This window comes from Leiobunum rupestre, chromosome 9 (assembly GCF_980474605.1).
Source record: "Leiobunum rupestre chromosome 9, qqLeiRupe1.1.hap1, whole genome shotgun sequence".
Lineage (NCBI taxonomy): Eukaryota > Metazoa > Arthropoda > Arachnida > Opiliones > Sclerosomatidae > Leiobunum > Leiobunum rupestre.
Window position 1 is genome coordinate 11,233,797 of NC_143392.1, and position 15,787 is coordinate 11,249,583.

Genomic DNA, 15,787 nt, shown 5'->3' on the forward strand with positions numbered 1-15,787 from the left:
TTTTTTGGTGTAGGTACTATATGATTGGCTGAATTTGTACTCTTGACTCCTTTTTGGATGACCAATAGAAAAATTCGGGTTACAGACATATATCTATGGCTACAGAAGGTGTTTTCTTTTCGCTTGTTCCGGGATTTCGAAGTAGCATAAGAAGAGTAACGCTATGACGGCACTTTACTCCGATTCTATGTTAGCGAATAGTTTGAGTCGGAGTAAAAACAGGTTTACAGGTTTATTAGTTGCCGTAGTTACACACCCTTTTATACCAGGCGGCTCCGACACAGGGCCGGAGCTCAGCATACAATTTTAGCGTTTAAAGTTATGAAAAGTTACGAAAATTATAACAACATTCAAAACTATTAAGTCTTCATACAGTAAACACTCTACAATCGCAAAACAATAAAAATAAAGAAAACGTACAAAAATATTAAGTCCCCAAAACTAAAGGTGGTATTAAAAGCCTTATTAGGCGGCTCAACTTCTTTTCCTTTACACATCTCAGCCACCCTTACTTCAAGTTGACCAATGTCCTATCACCCCTAGCATCCTCTGACAAAAATCAAGAAACGTAAAAAGGGTCAGTGCAACTTATCGCGGCGCCATTGCGCCATTCCAACAAGATACATTTAACTCCTACAGGGTTCCAATCAGAGCGCCCAAAGCCAACCATATCTTTGAGAGACTAGCCAAGCCATTCAGCCCTCCACTCGTACCCACAGCAGGACACGTTTTTCCAAAATGGCTTCCTTTTTAGCTGATAAATTCTATCTAGCAGACGACAAAATCCGATTGATTCCTTTACACCTCCTTTTCAGAAGGAATAAGAAGAGTAGCCCTAATTAATACTCCGGAACAAGATATAGTTTATGGGGCGGAGTAATTCCCATCCCCGGAATAGGTGAATAAACGTTTTAGGTTAAAAAGAGTACACTTTTAGTCCGAGTGCAGGCGAAATGAAACCACCTAGTGTTGCTAGTCGTTTTACTTATTTATCTTTGATGAAGAAAGGATGAAGTAAGAAAAATGCAAGAGCAAGGCTTCAAGTGTCATACTTAGTGGTAATATGTTACTTATGGTAACATCAATAATGCATTTTTTTCCCAACTAGCAATATTTGGCTTTCAAAGAGTGAAACCGTTACTAAAAAACCAAAAATTAATTAATTAAAAATGTAAAACACACTTATTCACTTTTTTTGGCTTAGATGTAGTCAGTATGAAGTTAAAGTTGGTAGAAACCGAAATGCTAAAACCTTTGCAACGAGTTTTCAAACCTTTAAATTTAGAGCATTTTGACGTCACTATCCGGGAACTTTTCATTCGGAGAAAATAATCGTCTGCTTTTGAGATAAGAGAAGCCGACTATCGAGTTATTTTTCGTTCGGGTTAACTCTTAAATCTTCCTACATGTGTTTTATGAATATTTAATTTATAAGATTATTGTAATTTATTAGTTTTTCGAAAAATGCCGCATATAGACAACGATATTAAATTGGATTTTAAAGACGTATTACTTCGGCCTAAACGAAGCACATTGAAAAGCCGAAGCGATGTATGATTCATAAAAAAACGCCTTGGTTTAGTATTTTATATCGTTATAATAAAAAGTTCATCCTTTTTAGGTTAATCTATGTAGAAATTTTAAATTTCGCAACTCTGGGGGCCAATTTAATGGTATACCCATTATCGCAGCTAATATGGACACAGTTGGAACCTTCGAAATGGCCAAAACCTTAGCAAAGGTAAATAAAGAGGTAAATTTCAATACGAAGGGTATTTACAAAAATTTGTAATTGCAGCATTGTTTATTTACTGCGATACACAAACACTATCAAGTTAGCGAATGGAAAGAATTTTTAACTGCCAATCCAACTATCGTAGATGTAAAAGTTAAAAAATTAATTAGTTATAATCTATTTATACGAATACAATTTTATTTTAGAATGTAGCTGTAAGTGCTGGGTCTGGAAAAGCGGATTTTGAAAATCTAAGCGCAATTTTGAATGAATTTCCTGCACTAAAATATATATGTCTAGATGTGGCCAATGGCTACTCCGAGCATTTTGTCGCCTTTGTAAAGCAAGTTAGACAGGCCTTCCCGAAGCATACCATAATGGTAACAAAATGGAAAATATATTGTTCAAAGTTTGATAAACTAAGTTTAAATATTCTCTAGGCTGGTAATGTGGTAACGGGTGAAATGGTGGAAGAACTAATCTTAGCAGGGGCAGATATTATTAAAGTTGGAATTGGACCTGGTTCAGTTTGCACCACACGCAAGAAAACTGGTGTGGGTTACCCTCAATTGAGTGCTGTTATTGAATGTGCCGATGCGGCTCACGGATTAGGAGGACATATAATTTCAGTAAGTTTTTAAAACACAATACGTTACAATTTTAAAGTAACCTAATATTTTAGGATGGTGGATGTACATGTCCGGGTGATGTAGCGAAAGCATTCGGAGCTGGTGCCGATTTTGTAATGTTAGGAGGAATGTTAGCCGGGCACGATCAATCCGGAGGAGAAGTTATTGAAAAGAATGGGAAAAAATATAAAATGTTTTATGGAATGAGTTCATCAACAGCCATGAAAATTTACCACGGCGGTGTTGCCGAGTATAGGTAGTTAAAATTTTAGAAATGCTAATGTTCCCTTAACTGCCCTACATTTCAGAAATGCATTATCTCCAAAAATGGCATTTCAAAATAAATAAATTTTTGTAATTCTTATGAACAATAATAATACCACAGTATTTAGGTAACTGAAAACTAGTGGTTATTGGTTTCTTTTAGTCCGCAATCTAAATATGACAACGACTATCGCCAAATTTTAGTAAATCCCAGAATAATTTGTCATAATGCGTTTTGTATGTTTATATTTGTCTAAAATTCTTGGCAGAAACTCATTATGTGGTATAATTATATTGAGTAACGCCCATTGCGACTGTTACCCTGGGAATGCAGATGAAATGAAGACTTATTGGTTAATAACAACATGTGTTTCTTCAAATTTCTGACGGTCGTTTATACGTTTCTGCAAATTTCCAACGGTCTTCAATGCGTTTCTGCAAATTTCCGATTGTCCTTTATACGTTTCTGTAAAATTTACGACAGTCATTAATGTGTTTCTGAGGAGTATTTTCAAAACTTCTCGATTTTAATGCGTTTTTGCATTTTTTCATCTCGGAAACTAGACCAGATAAAAAAATACGGACTTGAAATTTAGAATCAGCGCCCTAAAATTAGTATAAGGAGCATTCAAACCCAAAAAGTCGAAAATGGATGATAATGCGTTTCTGAATCTTAGGGCTGTAAAGTATAATGTTATTTTATTTCTCCCTAGAGCATCTGAGGGGAAGACAGTTGAAGTGCCATATCGGGGTGACGTTGAAGTTACTATTCAAGATATTTTGGGTGGAATTAGATCCGCTTGCACTTATACTGGGGCATCTAAGTTGAAAGAACTACCTCGCCGTACTACTTTCATAAGAGTAACTCAGCAGACCAATGAAGTTTTTCATCAAGGAAATTAGTTAACTAAATTTCCGTAACAAATCGTAGAAATATCAATTTAATTTAGGGATGTTTTATTTTACGGACAATCTATCTATCTAGTCATATTGAAAACCATAGTTACGCATTTATAATTGGTTGAAGTTATCATTGGTTATTATTTAGTATTATTTTATAAATTATTTCTCAACAAATTACTTCAGTATTGGTATTGGTATTTCGTGCTATTGATAAAAATAGCCATTTACAACCATTTTGTAAATGTAACCAAACTTTTTGCTAGAATTATTTAGGGTAATTACCCATTGCACCTATTACTGAGCACATTTTTCATAACTGGTAAATCGCGTGCATGATTTAAGTAATTTCTGAAAGATCTGTAGTGTTTTTTCTCATTTTCTTTTACATGGAATACGTTAGATGTAGCCGAATCAAAAGATATTTTTCTGATAATTCTATTGAAATGTTATTTTCACATGAATTATTTTTCTTTATAAATAAAAAAGCCAAAAATATTTCTGCTTAAACAATTTATTTTTTCCCCAACAAACATTAAAAACATTTATTAAACCAAGTTAATATTTTTTTATGTTCTATGTTACAAACGCTATTCTAATGGTAATCATATACAAACTTCATGCTCGAGTTTATTTACAGTTAATCCCTAGGAGTTATGACAATCATTAATTTCAAAATATCTGAATTTCTTCCGAGCAAGAAAGAAGACCTTTCTTTCTGATCATTTAAATCGTCGTAATTTATCAAGTCATTTATGTTTAACATTCTTTCTTCATCAGTAAAAACAAAATTTTTTTGAACGACTGTTCTAATATGTTCAATTCCATCTTGTTTTCCGCTAACAAGCACACCAACCGAAACCCGGGCTATCTCTTTAGTGTCTTTGGAAGTCAAAGAAAGTCTGACTGTTTTAGATACAAATTCGGGCATTTCTAGGGTACCTTGCCAAACAATTAAATAAAATTTCTTAAACCAAACACCTTTTGGATAAATATCAACTGTCCATTCAAATGTCCTATCAGAATCTTTGTCAGCAAGACTGGAACGAGTTGAAAAAACTAGAGTTCTAACACCGTAAGTTTGCAAATTGGGATAGTTTTCAATTGATAAGGAAGCGCTCCACATTTCGGCAGTGTAAAGTCGCGGTGTCAACAGGGCCACTTTGTCAATGACATTTCCAACACAATCATCTGTAGTTATATAAGAGTCAAGAGCATTGGGGCCTTTGCAGTGGAAGGCCATTGCTATTGACATGCAATCGACTAGGAAATCTTTAAAGCGGGCTGTGAGTGGATGAATCAATAAATTTGCGAGTTGTCTCGGTGTCATCATTGGGAAACGTATGTGTGACATGACTTCAACCACTAAATTTCCAAAAGCCCTTTCCATGGCTTCAATTCCTTGTGACCTTTGCTCAGAACTACAATCTTGGTAATTATTAGCAATTGATATTTTCATTTTTTGTTCCTGTATATCCAACCATTTAGCAACGCAACTGTTTAAAGAAAATCATAAATATTAATCAGCCTATTTTTAGAAAAAGCAAGCTAAAAAAGTATTTGACAACATACTGAAACAGTTTAGATTCATCTTCAATAACCAAATCAGATTTCAAAAGAAAATTTATCAAAACATCAGTTTCCATCGTCCCAAAATCATCCATATTTGCTACTTGCTCAAAATTCCACGTTATGAAGTTTTGGCAAGCAGTAAAAACACTAGAATGACCACAATCGAGGGTATACTGAAGCCAAGCGACCTAAAATTTAAAAAAATACAACATAAATTGAGAACTTTAAACACGCCAACATTAATTTACCAACAAGCCATGTTTGGTGGCTGATACAATGTGCTTGCACATGTAATCTACGCAAAGCACAACCAAATCTTTCACATTGTACTTATCACCCAATCGAACCAATGGTAAGACTAAGAAATGGTTAATGTGCAATCGTCCAGTGTAGAGGTAATTTAAGAAATCAGGGAAAACTGGAACGCAAGATGGGTCTTCTTGGAGTCTAATACGTCTTTTCTGGGACTCACTCCAGCTAGGATTCATCAACATAACCTGATTTAATTTTAAAATTGGTTAGTTACATTCAAACAGCAAACATAATTGCAAAATGAGTAGTTAAGGGTACCTGAAAAACATCGCTAGAGGCACATAGTATTAGACGGTGAGCGGCGAAGACTTTGTCTTCAACTTCCAAAGTTATGTCACTGAGCAAACGCTCAGCGTATAAACCCGCTATTTTCTCCAGGACCGTGGATGAATTATCTATTTGTTGTTCGTGTTGTGCGTCACACAAGACGTGTCCTTCGTGCGGATGACCGATACACGAGCTACTATTACTCGATCGAAAAGAAGGAATTCCCGATAAATTAGGAGAATGTAATGGAAAGGGTCGGAAAGACATCATAGTACATAGTTAATACACCAAGGCTTAGTAATTGACTCTACTATCATTTCCCGACAGAAATACGTTTAAAATTTCACAACTAACAAACCTCAAAGTCTTATAGCTATCTAAAATATTAACTGTAGAAAGAAAGCTATTTTTAAAATTCACAGAAAGATCACTTATTTGATTGGAAAAATGACTAATCAACCATGAATCAACTAAGCACACGCAGTTTAGTTTCCAACGACTCGGGATTCTATGGCCCAACACGAACACGCTTCAATCAAAACACAGATGGAGACACACGGATCTATAAAATCTAATCCGCGGAGTAAACAAGGTGCCCCGAAATAAATGAAAATCGATCATTCGAAATTACCGCAAACCTCAAATACGGAGGAGATACCTTAGCATTCATAGAAAACATACGAAACGTAAATAATAAAATCAATAATTAAAATAATTTATTTCTAAGAAAGATAAAGATTGTTAATAAAATGAGAAGTGAAAATCGAGATTCGAAAGGCGGGCTTGCCCTCTGTACACCGCCCATATTTGGTCTAAATCTTGTCTACTTTTAGATCAATTTAAATTATATTCAAGACCCTTAAATATAAATTTTCCTTCTCAATGATGGCGAATGTTAAATCAAAAAGCGAAGAATCTTCTGCCCAAAAGACAGAAATCATATGGATTTTGGTGATATTTTACGGCTTAGTACACATTATCGCGGTTTACGCTCTTTCTCATATTTTCGTAGCTAAATGGGCGACTATTTTATTTGGTAAGTGACATTAAAAATGTATCAATTTCATAGCGAACTCCAGAACATGTATGTTATTGTTTTAATTTCAAATATAGGCATTTCTTATGGTCATTTAACCGGGTTGGGAGTCACCGCTGGAGCGCACAGGCTATGGGCACATCGATCTTACAAAGCGCGTCTACCGCTCAGGATATTCTTAGCGCTTTGCAACGTAACTGCAATACAAGTAAGCCTAGAAACAAAGGCTACTCCGCACCGCTAAATATTTACTTTTTTTTTCAAACATAGAAAGATATAAGAACATGGTGCCGGGACCATCGAGTTCATCATAAATTTTCGGACACCGACGCCGACCCTTACAACGCTTCCAAGGGCTTTTTCTTTTCACACATGGGATGGCTTATGTGCAAAAAACATCCCGATGTGACGATAAAGGGGAAAACCGTCGACCTAAGTGACCTTGATGCCGACCCCGTTGTGGTCTTTCAAAGACGGTAATAATTCGTTATTGAATCTTTAAAACCATGGTCGTTCCATTTACGTGTCAGTTATAGTCGAAACAGAAACTCATAATATACCTTTACGGTCATTAAAATGAAACATGTACTGTACCTTCGCAGTCTCGACGCGGATTCTGTTTACCGAGTCTAGGCCTACTTCGTTTAAAGGTGTAAAATGTTAAAAAAACATTGCGGACGTGTATTTACCAATTATTAATTATATTTTCCCGACAAAATAGTATTAGAAAATCGATATATCACCTTGGACGAACAATTAATTAATAATTATTAGCCCAAGCTTAAGTAACATAATTGACGAATTTTGAAATGACATTTTAGCGCGCGACACTACAGGTACATGTCTTGGCACACTTCTTTGCGTGCTTTTTTGCTCATAACATGTAGTGGTATTTTCTTTGCGTGCTTTTTTGACCATAACATGTAGTGGTATTTTCTTTGCGTGCTTTTTTGACCATAACATGTAGTGGTATTTTCTTTGCGTGCTTTTTTGACCATAACATGTAGTGGTATTTTCTTTGCGTGCTTTTTTGACCATAACATGTAGTGGTATTTTCTTTGCGTGCTTTTTTGACCATAACATGTAGTGGTATTTTCTTTGCGTGCTTTTTTGACCATAACATGTAGTGGTATTTTCTTTGCGTGCTTTTTTGACCATAACATGTAGTGGTATTTTCTTTGCGTGCTTTTTTGACCATATCATGTAGTGGTATTTTCACGCGCAAAATGAATTTTAAAAGCCGTCAATAATACCATATGTAACATAATTACTCATAAGTATGCCTCTGTATAATATTTCCATTGAATAAAATTCAATGAGACTTTGTTTCACACGGACCCAAAAATGCAAAAACTCTTATAATCCTTGCACTATTGAAAAGGTTACCATGGAAATGAAATCAAGTGATCGCGAGGCACGAGCTAATCTTGACAAGGGCAAAGCCAGAAACGCGCGAGGAATTCTCACTAACTTCCCTTTCCCATCAGTAAAGTTGATGACGCGTATTTCGTCACGGAGTTGTAAGTGACGTAATTTACGTCATATCCCGTGAACAAGGTTTCATTAAAGAAAATGCTTTTATGACATACTTATGAGTGATTATGTTACATGTGATAATACAAATGTTATTAGGTGGTTTTTTTTTCGCTTGTCCGGGGACAAAAAGTGTAAACTTTTTATTCTAAGACGTTTTATTCGCCTGTTCTCGGGGTACGATTTATTCTGTCCCGAATTTTGTTCGCTTGTTCCAGAGCTCTAAGGTTACACTTTTTACTCCTCCTCGAAAGGTGGTGTAGAGGGATTAATCTAGCTTTGTCGTCTGCTTAAATTTCGTTTCACGAAAACATGACCGGGAAACTTTCTATAAATAACCTTTAACCTTTAACTACTCCCTTCTTACTCCCACTCGTTTTTTACGTCAAGACAGAATTGAAGTAAAATTACGTCATATGGCTACACTTTTTAACCTACTCAAAAAACCCAGAATAGGCGGGAAAAAAACCCCTATTATGTTACTTATGGTCCAAGATATAACGGTCTTCTTTGAAAACGTGTTTTGAAAAATCCACCGAAGCCTAAGAAGGGTCGAAATATACGTATCTCAAACTAATAACGTCATTATCAAGATATTTAGATGAATACTTTATATTCGTCGCTTTTAGAGCTATGTTTTCATATTTCATTTTAAAAATACTAATAGGAGGATACTTTTCGCCTGTTCTGGAACAAAAGGTGTACGCCGATATGTAAGATGTTTTTTTTCGCCTGTTCTGGGTTTTTTGAGCAGGTTAAAAAGTGTAGCCATATGACGTCATTTTACTTCAATTCTGTCTTGAGGAAAAAAACGAGTTGGAGTAAGAAGGGAGTAGTTAAAGGTTAAAGGTTATTTATAGAAAGTTTCCCGTCATGTTTTCGTGAAACGAAATTTAAGCAGACGACAAAGCTAGATTAATCCCTCTACACCACCTTTCGAGGAGGAGTAAAAAGTGTAACCTTAGAGCTCTGGAACAAGCGAACAAAATTCGGGACAGGGTAAATCTTACCCCGAGAACAGGCGAATAAAACGTCTTAGGGTAAAAAGTTTACACTTTTGTTCCCCGGACAAGCGAAAAAAAAACCACCTAATATTCGCAACCAGAGAGTCGGACTAAAATGACGTCATTTTACCATACTCCGAAGTCCCAGAACAAGCGAAAAATATCCACTTTATGCCAACGAAGCAAAAGAGGATATATTAGGCCTAATCAGTACTCTGAAATTGGATTAATTACCGCATATGGATATTCCGGTCTCGATGAACACACTTTTTTCTGCGTAAATTACGCCACTCGTGATAGATATATTTTCGGTTTCACTACTTTCAAATTGGACTCAAAATTTTTTAACACAATATATTTGGTCACATTTGGTCCACAAAGATATGCATATTTATATTTATTATTATCCCTACACATCTAACATTTAAAATTTTTAAATTTATTTATTGCAATGATCTACAACAAAAAATAATTTAATAATAATAATAAGTTTAAAAATTTAAAATATTAGATGTGTAGGGATGATAATAAATGTGATACCTCTGTGGACCAAAAATTTTGTGTGTAAAAATGGAGGAGCAGTGAACCGTGATTTGAGAGGTTGAATGACGTCATTGTTGTTTACAGAAATATACTTAAATACTATTGTAATTAACTTAACATATATTATTTTTTATTGTCATAAATATATATTTCCCTTTAAGTCCGCACTTATAGCAATAAAAAATAATATGTCAATTTAAGGCCGCACATATAACAATAAAAAATAATATATGTCCCTTTCAGGCCGCACCTATAACAATAAAAAATAACATATGTCCCTTTAAGGCCACACCTATAACAATAAAAAATAATATATGTCCCTTTAAGGCCGCACCTATAACAATAAAAAATAACATATGTCCCTTTAAGGCCACACCTATAACAATAAAAAATAATATATGTCCCTTTAAGGCCGCACCTATAACAATAAAAAATAACATATGTCCCTTTAAGGCCACACCTTTAACAATAAAAAATAATATATGTCCCTTTAAGGCCGCACCTATAACAATAAAAAATAATATATGTCCCTTTAAGGCTGCACCTATAACAATAAAAAATAATATATGTCCCTTTAAGGCCGCACCTATAACAATAAAAAAATAATATATGTCCCTTTCAGGCCGCACCTATAACAATAAAAAATAATATATGTCCCTTTCAGGCCGCACCTATAACAATAAAAAATAATATATGTCCCTTTAAGGCCACACCTTTAACAATAAAAAATAATATATGTCCCTTTAAGGCTGCACCTATAACAATAAAAAATAATATATGTCCCTTTAAGGCCACACCTTTAACAATAAAAAATAATATATGTCCCTTTCAGGCCGCACCTATAACAATAAAAAATAACATATGTCCCTTTAAGGCCGCACCTATAACAATAAAAAAATAATATATGTCCCTTTCAGGCCGCACCTATAACAATAAAAAATAATATATGTCCCTTTCAGGCCGCACCTATAACAATAAAAAATAATATATGTCCCTTTAAGGCCACACCTTTAACAATAAAAAATAATATATGTCCGTTTCAGGCCGCACCTATAACAATAAAAAATAATATATGTCCCTTTAAGGCCACACCTTTAACAATAAAAAATAATATATGTCCCTTTCAGGCCGCACCTATAACAATAAAAAATAATATATGTCCCTTTAAGGCTGCACCTATAACAATAAAAAATAATATATGTCCCTTTAAGGCCACACCTTTAACAATAAAAAATAATATATGTCCCTTTCAGGCCGCACCTATAACAATAAAAAATAATATATGTCCCTTTAAGGCTGCACCTATAACAATAAAAAATAATATATGTCCCTTTAAGGCTGCACCTATAACAATAAAAAATAATATATGTCCCTTTAAGGCTGCACCTATAACAATAAAAAATAATATATGTCCCTTTAAGGACGCACCTCCAACGACATCAGTTCTAAACTGTTTTTTCAGTTCGAAGAACACTCTTGTGAATTTTGTTTGGAATTAGTGGTTTCTTGAAAAGTAACTGTTTGCAGTGTTTGTAATAATGTTTCATTTTGTAAGAAAAAGTTCTTATTTTAATTGAACCTAAGACCATTTACACCAGTTTTGAAAGAGATTTATAATTTTAATTTACCTGTGTTACCATTGTTTCTTCAGACATTTTCAGTGCGGTTTGTAATATCATATTCTTTCAAATGCGTCGTTTATCCATTAATTAATCAAATTTTTTTTGCACGAAGAGGGGATTCGAACCTACAAGTGCATAGCTACGACATACCTACGACATACCTAATTAATACCTTAACCGTTACGCCAGACTAGGGCTCGGAATAAATATTATCACTTGGGCTCGTCTCGGGATCATATCATTAAGAAATTTAACCAGTGGCGTAGCAACCAGGGGGACAAGGGGACAATGTCCCCTTCTAAAAATTTCTACTAGGGGACAACACCTGAAATATTGTGAATTTGTTTTTACAACCATTATGAAAAAGATAAATTGGTCGTTTAAAACTTTTAACAACGAAGTAAGAGCGAATTCAAATTCATCTTTCGATTTTTGGTCAAATTGAAGTCAAATTTACAAATATTTGTTCACTTTTATAATATCATTATTGTGGAGCGCAATGTACCCCTCAAACTCAAAAACGTACCTACGCCCCTGATTCTAACGATAGGTCAATAATCGGGCTCATTTTTAAACTATTTTAAAACTCGTAAATTAGACAATATATTTCTTGGTCTCGACTCGTGCTTAAAGGGAATATAACCTCAGGTATTTGGTGTGGAACACCAACGTTTGCAGCTCTGGCCGCTCTTGCCTTGGCTTTAACAATGTTTGGCGCCACTGTGCAGCGTAATGTGAAAAATTGAAGGGGTCTTCCATGAAGATTGCTTTGCGGGTTATATTCCCTTTAAAATACGGGAATATAATCTGCAAAGCAATCTTATTGGAAGACCCCTTCAATTTTTCAAATTTTCCTGTACAATGGCGCCAAACATTTTTAAAGCCAAAGGAAAGGGCGTTTTTAAAGCCAAAGGAAAGGGCGGCCAGAGCTGCAAACGTTGGTGTTCCACACCAAATACCTGAGGTTATATTCCCTTTAAGTTGAGATGTCGCGAATTCCCCCCGTCAAAGCAGCATTAAAAACAACCTATACAAATCAGCGGAGGAAAATACGACCTCTAAATATAAACCGCGGTGTATAATTTAAGTTAATTAATAAATTGAGACAATATACCAATTACACGTATTATTTATATTTCAAGGCCTTTCTAATGGGTAAAAGGTTTTCCCAGTCCAAACCTTCCTATTAAAATGTTTTTTTTCTTCTCAAGTTTGTACATTCCTCTGGCCGTACTGTTGTCAATTACTCTGCCAACTTGGGTTCCTTATTACTACTGGGAGGAGACGCTGACTACCTCGTTCCTGATCTGTTTCGTTTTGCGTCTAATCTACTCGCTGCACGCCACATTCCTGGTCAACAGCGCGGCTCATATTTGGGGCTACCAGCCCTACGACGTCGCCATCAAACCCAAAGAGAACTTATTCGTCTCTTTGGTGGCCATGGGAGAAGGCTTTCACAACTACCACCACACGTTTCCCTGGGACTACGCCACCAGCGAGTTGGGATTCAAACTGAACCTGACCACCCCTTTCATCGACGCCATGGCTTACTTGGGATTAGCCTACGACCTCAAAAAAGCCGATTCGGAGACGGTAAAACGACGAGCCCAACGAACTGGACCGACTACCTAATAGTTTCTTCCATCAAATTTTCATCAACCTTTTTATTGGCAAAGTTGCCATCAAAGTTCTGGCAGCAATGTTCGGCAGTCGGGGAAGATTTTATGGAAAAGAAGCGTTTGCCTTATTTGATAGATTCACGGCTGTTGCGTAATGGAAGGTGCGGAATCGATCAATTTAAACTTCTATCAGTTCATTCAATTTCGCTTCGGTGCCTCAACCTCCACTGCCATCTATACTACTCAATTGATATTAAAAAATACCTCTGTTATTCTTATTTCCCCTTTAATTAATTGATAGTCATGAGCTAAGAAATATTTTCCATTCTAAATTGAATCAAAGGGTACGTTCAGTAACGCAAATCTGAGGAAATCTGTTTTTACTTGATGTCGTCATAGTGACGTAGGAAGTTACTGAACTCTGTTATTTCTAGTCAGCGCTGTTTTTAAAGATGGGGGCTATAAATGTTACGGGGCCCGTGAATCAGAGGAAGCGAAAAATATTATTATCAATAATTAATGAGTTGGTAAATGACGAAATTGTTGACGACAATATTCTTTATTGTTGCAACGATCAGTCTTTTATTAAAAGGGGGAAAACGGCCATTGCAGTAGGTGGGGTATTCCAATAAAATGATAGAACAAAGCGGTAGAATTGTTGATTAAAGTTACAGGGGTATAATTTCAACTCCTCTGCCAGCTAAACTGCAAACACCGACGCGTTTGACGTCAAGACATCAAAATGAATCTTCTCCCCGATATGGTTTTAGTGATGAGCATCGAATGCCCATCGTGACGTCAAATCGGAAACGCGAAAAATCGTACAGTAACAAAATACAAAATGTTGGTATCGATTACTCATCGATGTTTTGATGAGCGTTACTGAACGTACAGAAGGTTAAACGGTTAGCAGTTACTTCAATTTAGCGGTCATATGTGCTTCTAAATTGCCATTAAAAATTACCTTTATCAATTTTGCTTCTACGTCGAAACCTTTCGGTATGTCATACGAGTATAGGTGTGTTTCTCGACATTTAAATGACTACCAATCTAGACTACTTCGTTATGCTTAAGTAGAAAAAATAAAAGTGTAAAATTCTTTTAGTTGTCAGAAACCGATCTCTCTTTTCTTCACAATTTGGGTGTAAGGCTGTTCTGTATAAAGTTGAGTAAATTCGGGTTTAGAAAGCGGGAACAAAATGCACTTTACTGCTCCGGCCGGGCTTCTCAGCTAGTTGAGTAAATTCGGGTTTAGAAAGCCGGAACAAAATGCACTTTACTGCTCCGGCCGGGCTTCTCAGCTAGTTGAGTAAATTCGGGTTTAGAAAGCGGGAACAAAATGCACTTTACTGCTCCGGCCGGGCTTCTCAGCTAGTTGAGTAAATTCGGGTTTAGAAAGCGGGAACAAAATGCACTTTACTGCTCCGGCCGGGCTTCTCAGCTAGTTGAGTAAATTCGGGTTTAGAAAGCGGGAACAAAATGCACTTTACTGCTCCGGCCGGGCTTCTCAGCTAGTTGAGTAAATTCGGGTTTAGAAAACCGGAACAAAATGCACTTTACTGCTCCGGCCGGGCTTCTCAGCTAGTTGAGTAAATTCGGGTTTAGAAAGCGGGAACAAAATGCACTTTACTGCTCCGGCCGGGCTTCTCAGCTAGTTGAGTAAATTCGGGTTTAGAAAGCGGGAACAAAATGCACTTTACTGCTCCGGCCGGGCTTCTCAGCTAGTTGAGTAAATTCGGGTTTAGAAAGCGGGAACAAAATGCACTTTACTGCTCCGGCCGGGCTTCTCAGCTAGTTGAGTAAATTCGGGTTTAGAAAGCGGGAACAAAATGCACTTTACTGCTCCGGCCGGGCTTCTCAGCTAGTTGAGTAAATTCGGGTTTAGAAAGCGGGAACAAAATGCACTTTACTGCTCCGGCCGGGCTTCTCAGCTAGTTGAGTAAATTGGGGTTTAGAATATGCAAATTAAATTATTTTTAAATAGTAAATAGGCATTTTTTTATATTGCAAACGTTTTATGGTGCAGAATATCATATCTTGTAATATTACCATATATTTGATTTCTTTGATTAGTTTAAGATGTAATTATGATAAAGCGTTTTTGTACACGATATTTTTAGTTTCTCCGTTTTCCCGTGGTCAAATATACGAAGGTTAGCAATCTGACGGCAGGGGCCACAATGCCACAGGCCAAATTTCGTGCGAATCGGACAATTATCTTGGGCGTGCATAGAAGGTAACAAACCAATATATATATATATACACACAAACATAAGATTTTATTTATATAGATAGCAATAAATATCAAGTTAACCTAGTGCTCGGCAGTCAATTAATTTTTATCCATGAATAAAATAAGCTCGGCTATATTTAAATAATATTTATTTAAATAACCAATATATTGGTTACAGTTGAATAAAAATTGTAAAATGTTTAAATAATCGAAAGTGAATAAGCCTATTATTTAAATAAAACAAACAATTATTTAAATAAATACCACTTTTATTCAAATAAATGCTTGGTTGAGTAAAAAACGTTTTTTTAAATAAATCGGAAAATTTGTGGATAATGAATAAACAATTTGTAAGTTAATCTAAGGCGGTGATAAAAAACCTTAAAAAATGTTTCAATTAGAAAAATTACTAGTTCGTATACTCTAACGCCATTTCAAGGTCCATTTGAATGTCACGTGTTATTCGTAACATTCGTACAAATTTAATAGTACGCTTAATATCAAGAATCTATATATTT

General features: G+C 35.6%; 3 protein-coding genes across 3 annotated transcripts; 2 read left to right on the forward strand and 1 right to left on the reverse strand.

Moving 5' to 3' along the window:
• Positions 1–1,366: 1,366 nt before the first annotated feature.
• LOC149926514 (GMP reductase 2-like) lies at positions 1,367–4,010 on the forward strand. The gene is made up of 8 exons (XM_090158244.1): positions 1,367–1,384; positions 1,454–1,551; positions 1,622–1,741; positions 1,799–1,882; positions 1,942–2,115; positions 2,176–2,364; positions 2,418–2,620; positions 3,342–4,010. Exons 2-8 carry the CDS (start codon positions 1,465–1,467, stop codon positions 3,529–3,531), a joined length of 1,047 nt encoding a protein of 348 aa, XP_090014370.1. The 5' UTR covers positions 1,367–1,384; positions 1,454–1,464; the 3' UTR covers positions 3,532–4,010.
• Positions 4,011–4,037: 27 nt separating this feature from the next.
• Tango10 (transport and golgi organization 10) lies at positions 4,038–6,030 on the reverse strand. The gene is made up of 4 exons (XM_090158245.1): positions 5,671–6,030; positions 5,349–5,597; positions 5,101–5,288; positions 4,038–5,024 (listed from the first exon to the last, which is right to left on the reverse strand). The coding sequence occupies exons 1-4, from the start codon at positions 5,947–5,949 to the stop codon at positions 4,169–4,171; spliced, it is 1,572 nt and encodes a 523-aa protein (XP_090014371.1). The 5' UTR covers positions 5,950–6,030; the 3' UTR covers positions 4,038–4,168.
• Positions 6,031–6,564: 534 nt separating this feature from the next.
• Positions 6,565–13,366, forward strand: LOC149926516 (stearoyl-CoA desaturase-like). The gene is made up of 4 exons (XM_090157705.1): positions 6,565–6,715; positions 6,793–6,923; positions 6,986–7,191; positions 12,629–13,366. Exons 1-4 carry the CDS (start codon positions 6,565–6,567, stop codon positions 13,047–13,049), a joined length of 909 nt encoding a protein of 302 aa, XP_090013831.1. The 3' UTR covers positions 13,050–13,366.
• The last annotated feature ends 2,421 nt before the right edge of the window (positions 13,367–15,787 follow it).

Bases quoted from the DNA above. Each gene is read 5' to 3' on its own strand.
- LOC149926514 (XM_090158244.1), top strand. From the start codon at position 1,465: ATGCCGCATATAGACAACGATATTAAATTGGATTTTAAAGACGTATTA. The intron at 1,552-1,621 runs GTATGATTCATA...CATCCTTTTTAG, and splicing joins CATTGAAAAGCCGAAGCGAT to GTTAATCTATGTAGAAATTT. The intron at 1,742-1,798 runs GTAAATAAAGAG...TTGTAATTGCAG, and splicing joins TGGCCAAAACCTTAGCAAAG to CATTGTTTATTTACTGCGAT.
- Tango10 (XM_090158245.1), bottom strand. From the start codon at position 5,949: ATGATGTCTTTCCGACCCTTTCCATTACATTCTCCTAATTTATCGGGA. The intron at 5,289-5,348 runs GTAAATTAATGT...TTTAAATTTTAG, and splicing joins CCACCAAACATGGCTTGTTG to GTCGCTTGGCTTCAGTATAC. The intron at 5,025-5,100 runs GTATGTTGTCAA...TTCTTTAAACAG, and splicing joins GATGAATCTAAACTGTTTCA to TTGCGTTGCTAAATGGTTGG.
- LOC149926516 (XM_090157705.1), top strand. From the start codon at position 6,565: ATGGCGAATGTTAAATCAAAAAGCGAAGAATCTTCTGCCCAAAAGACA. The intron at 6,924-6,985 runs GTAAGCCTAGAA...TTTCAAACATAG, and splicing joins GCAACGTAACTGCAATACAA to AAAGATATAAGAACATGGTG. The intron at 7,192-12,628 runs GTAATAATTCGT...TTTCTTCTCAAG, and splicing joins GTTGTGGTCTTTCAAAGACG to TTTGTACATTCCTCTGGCCG.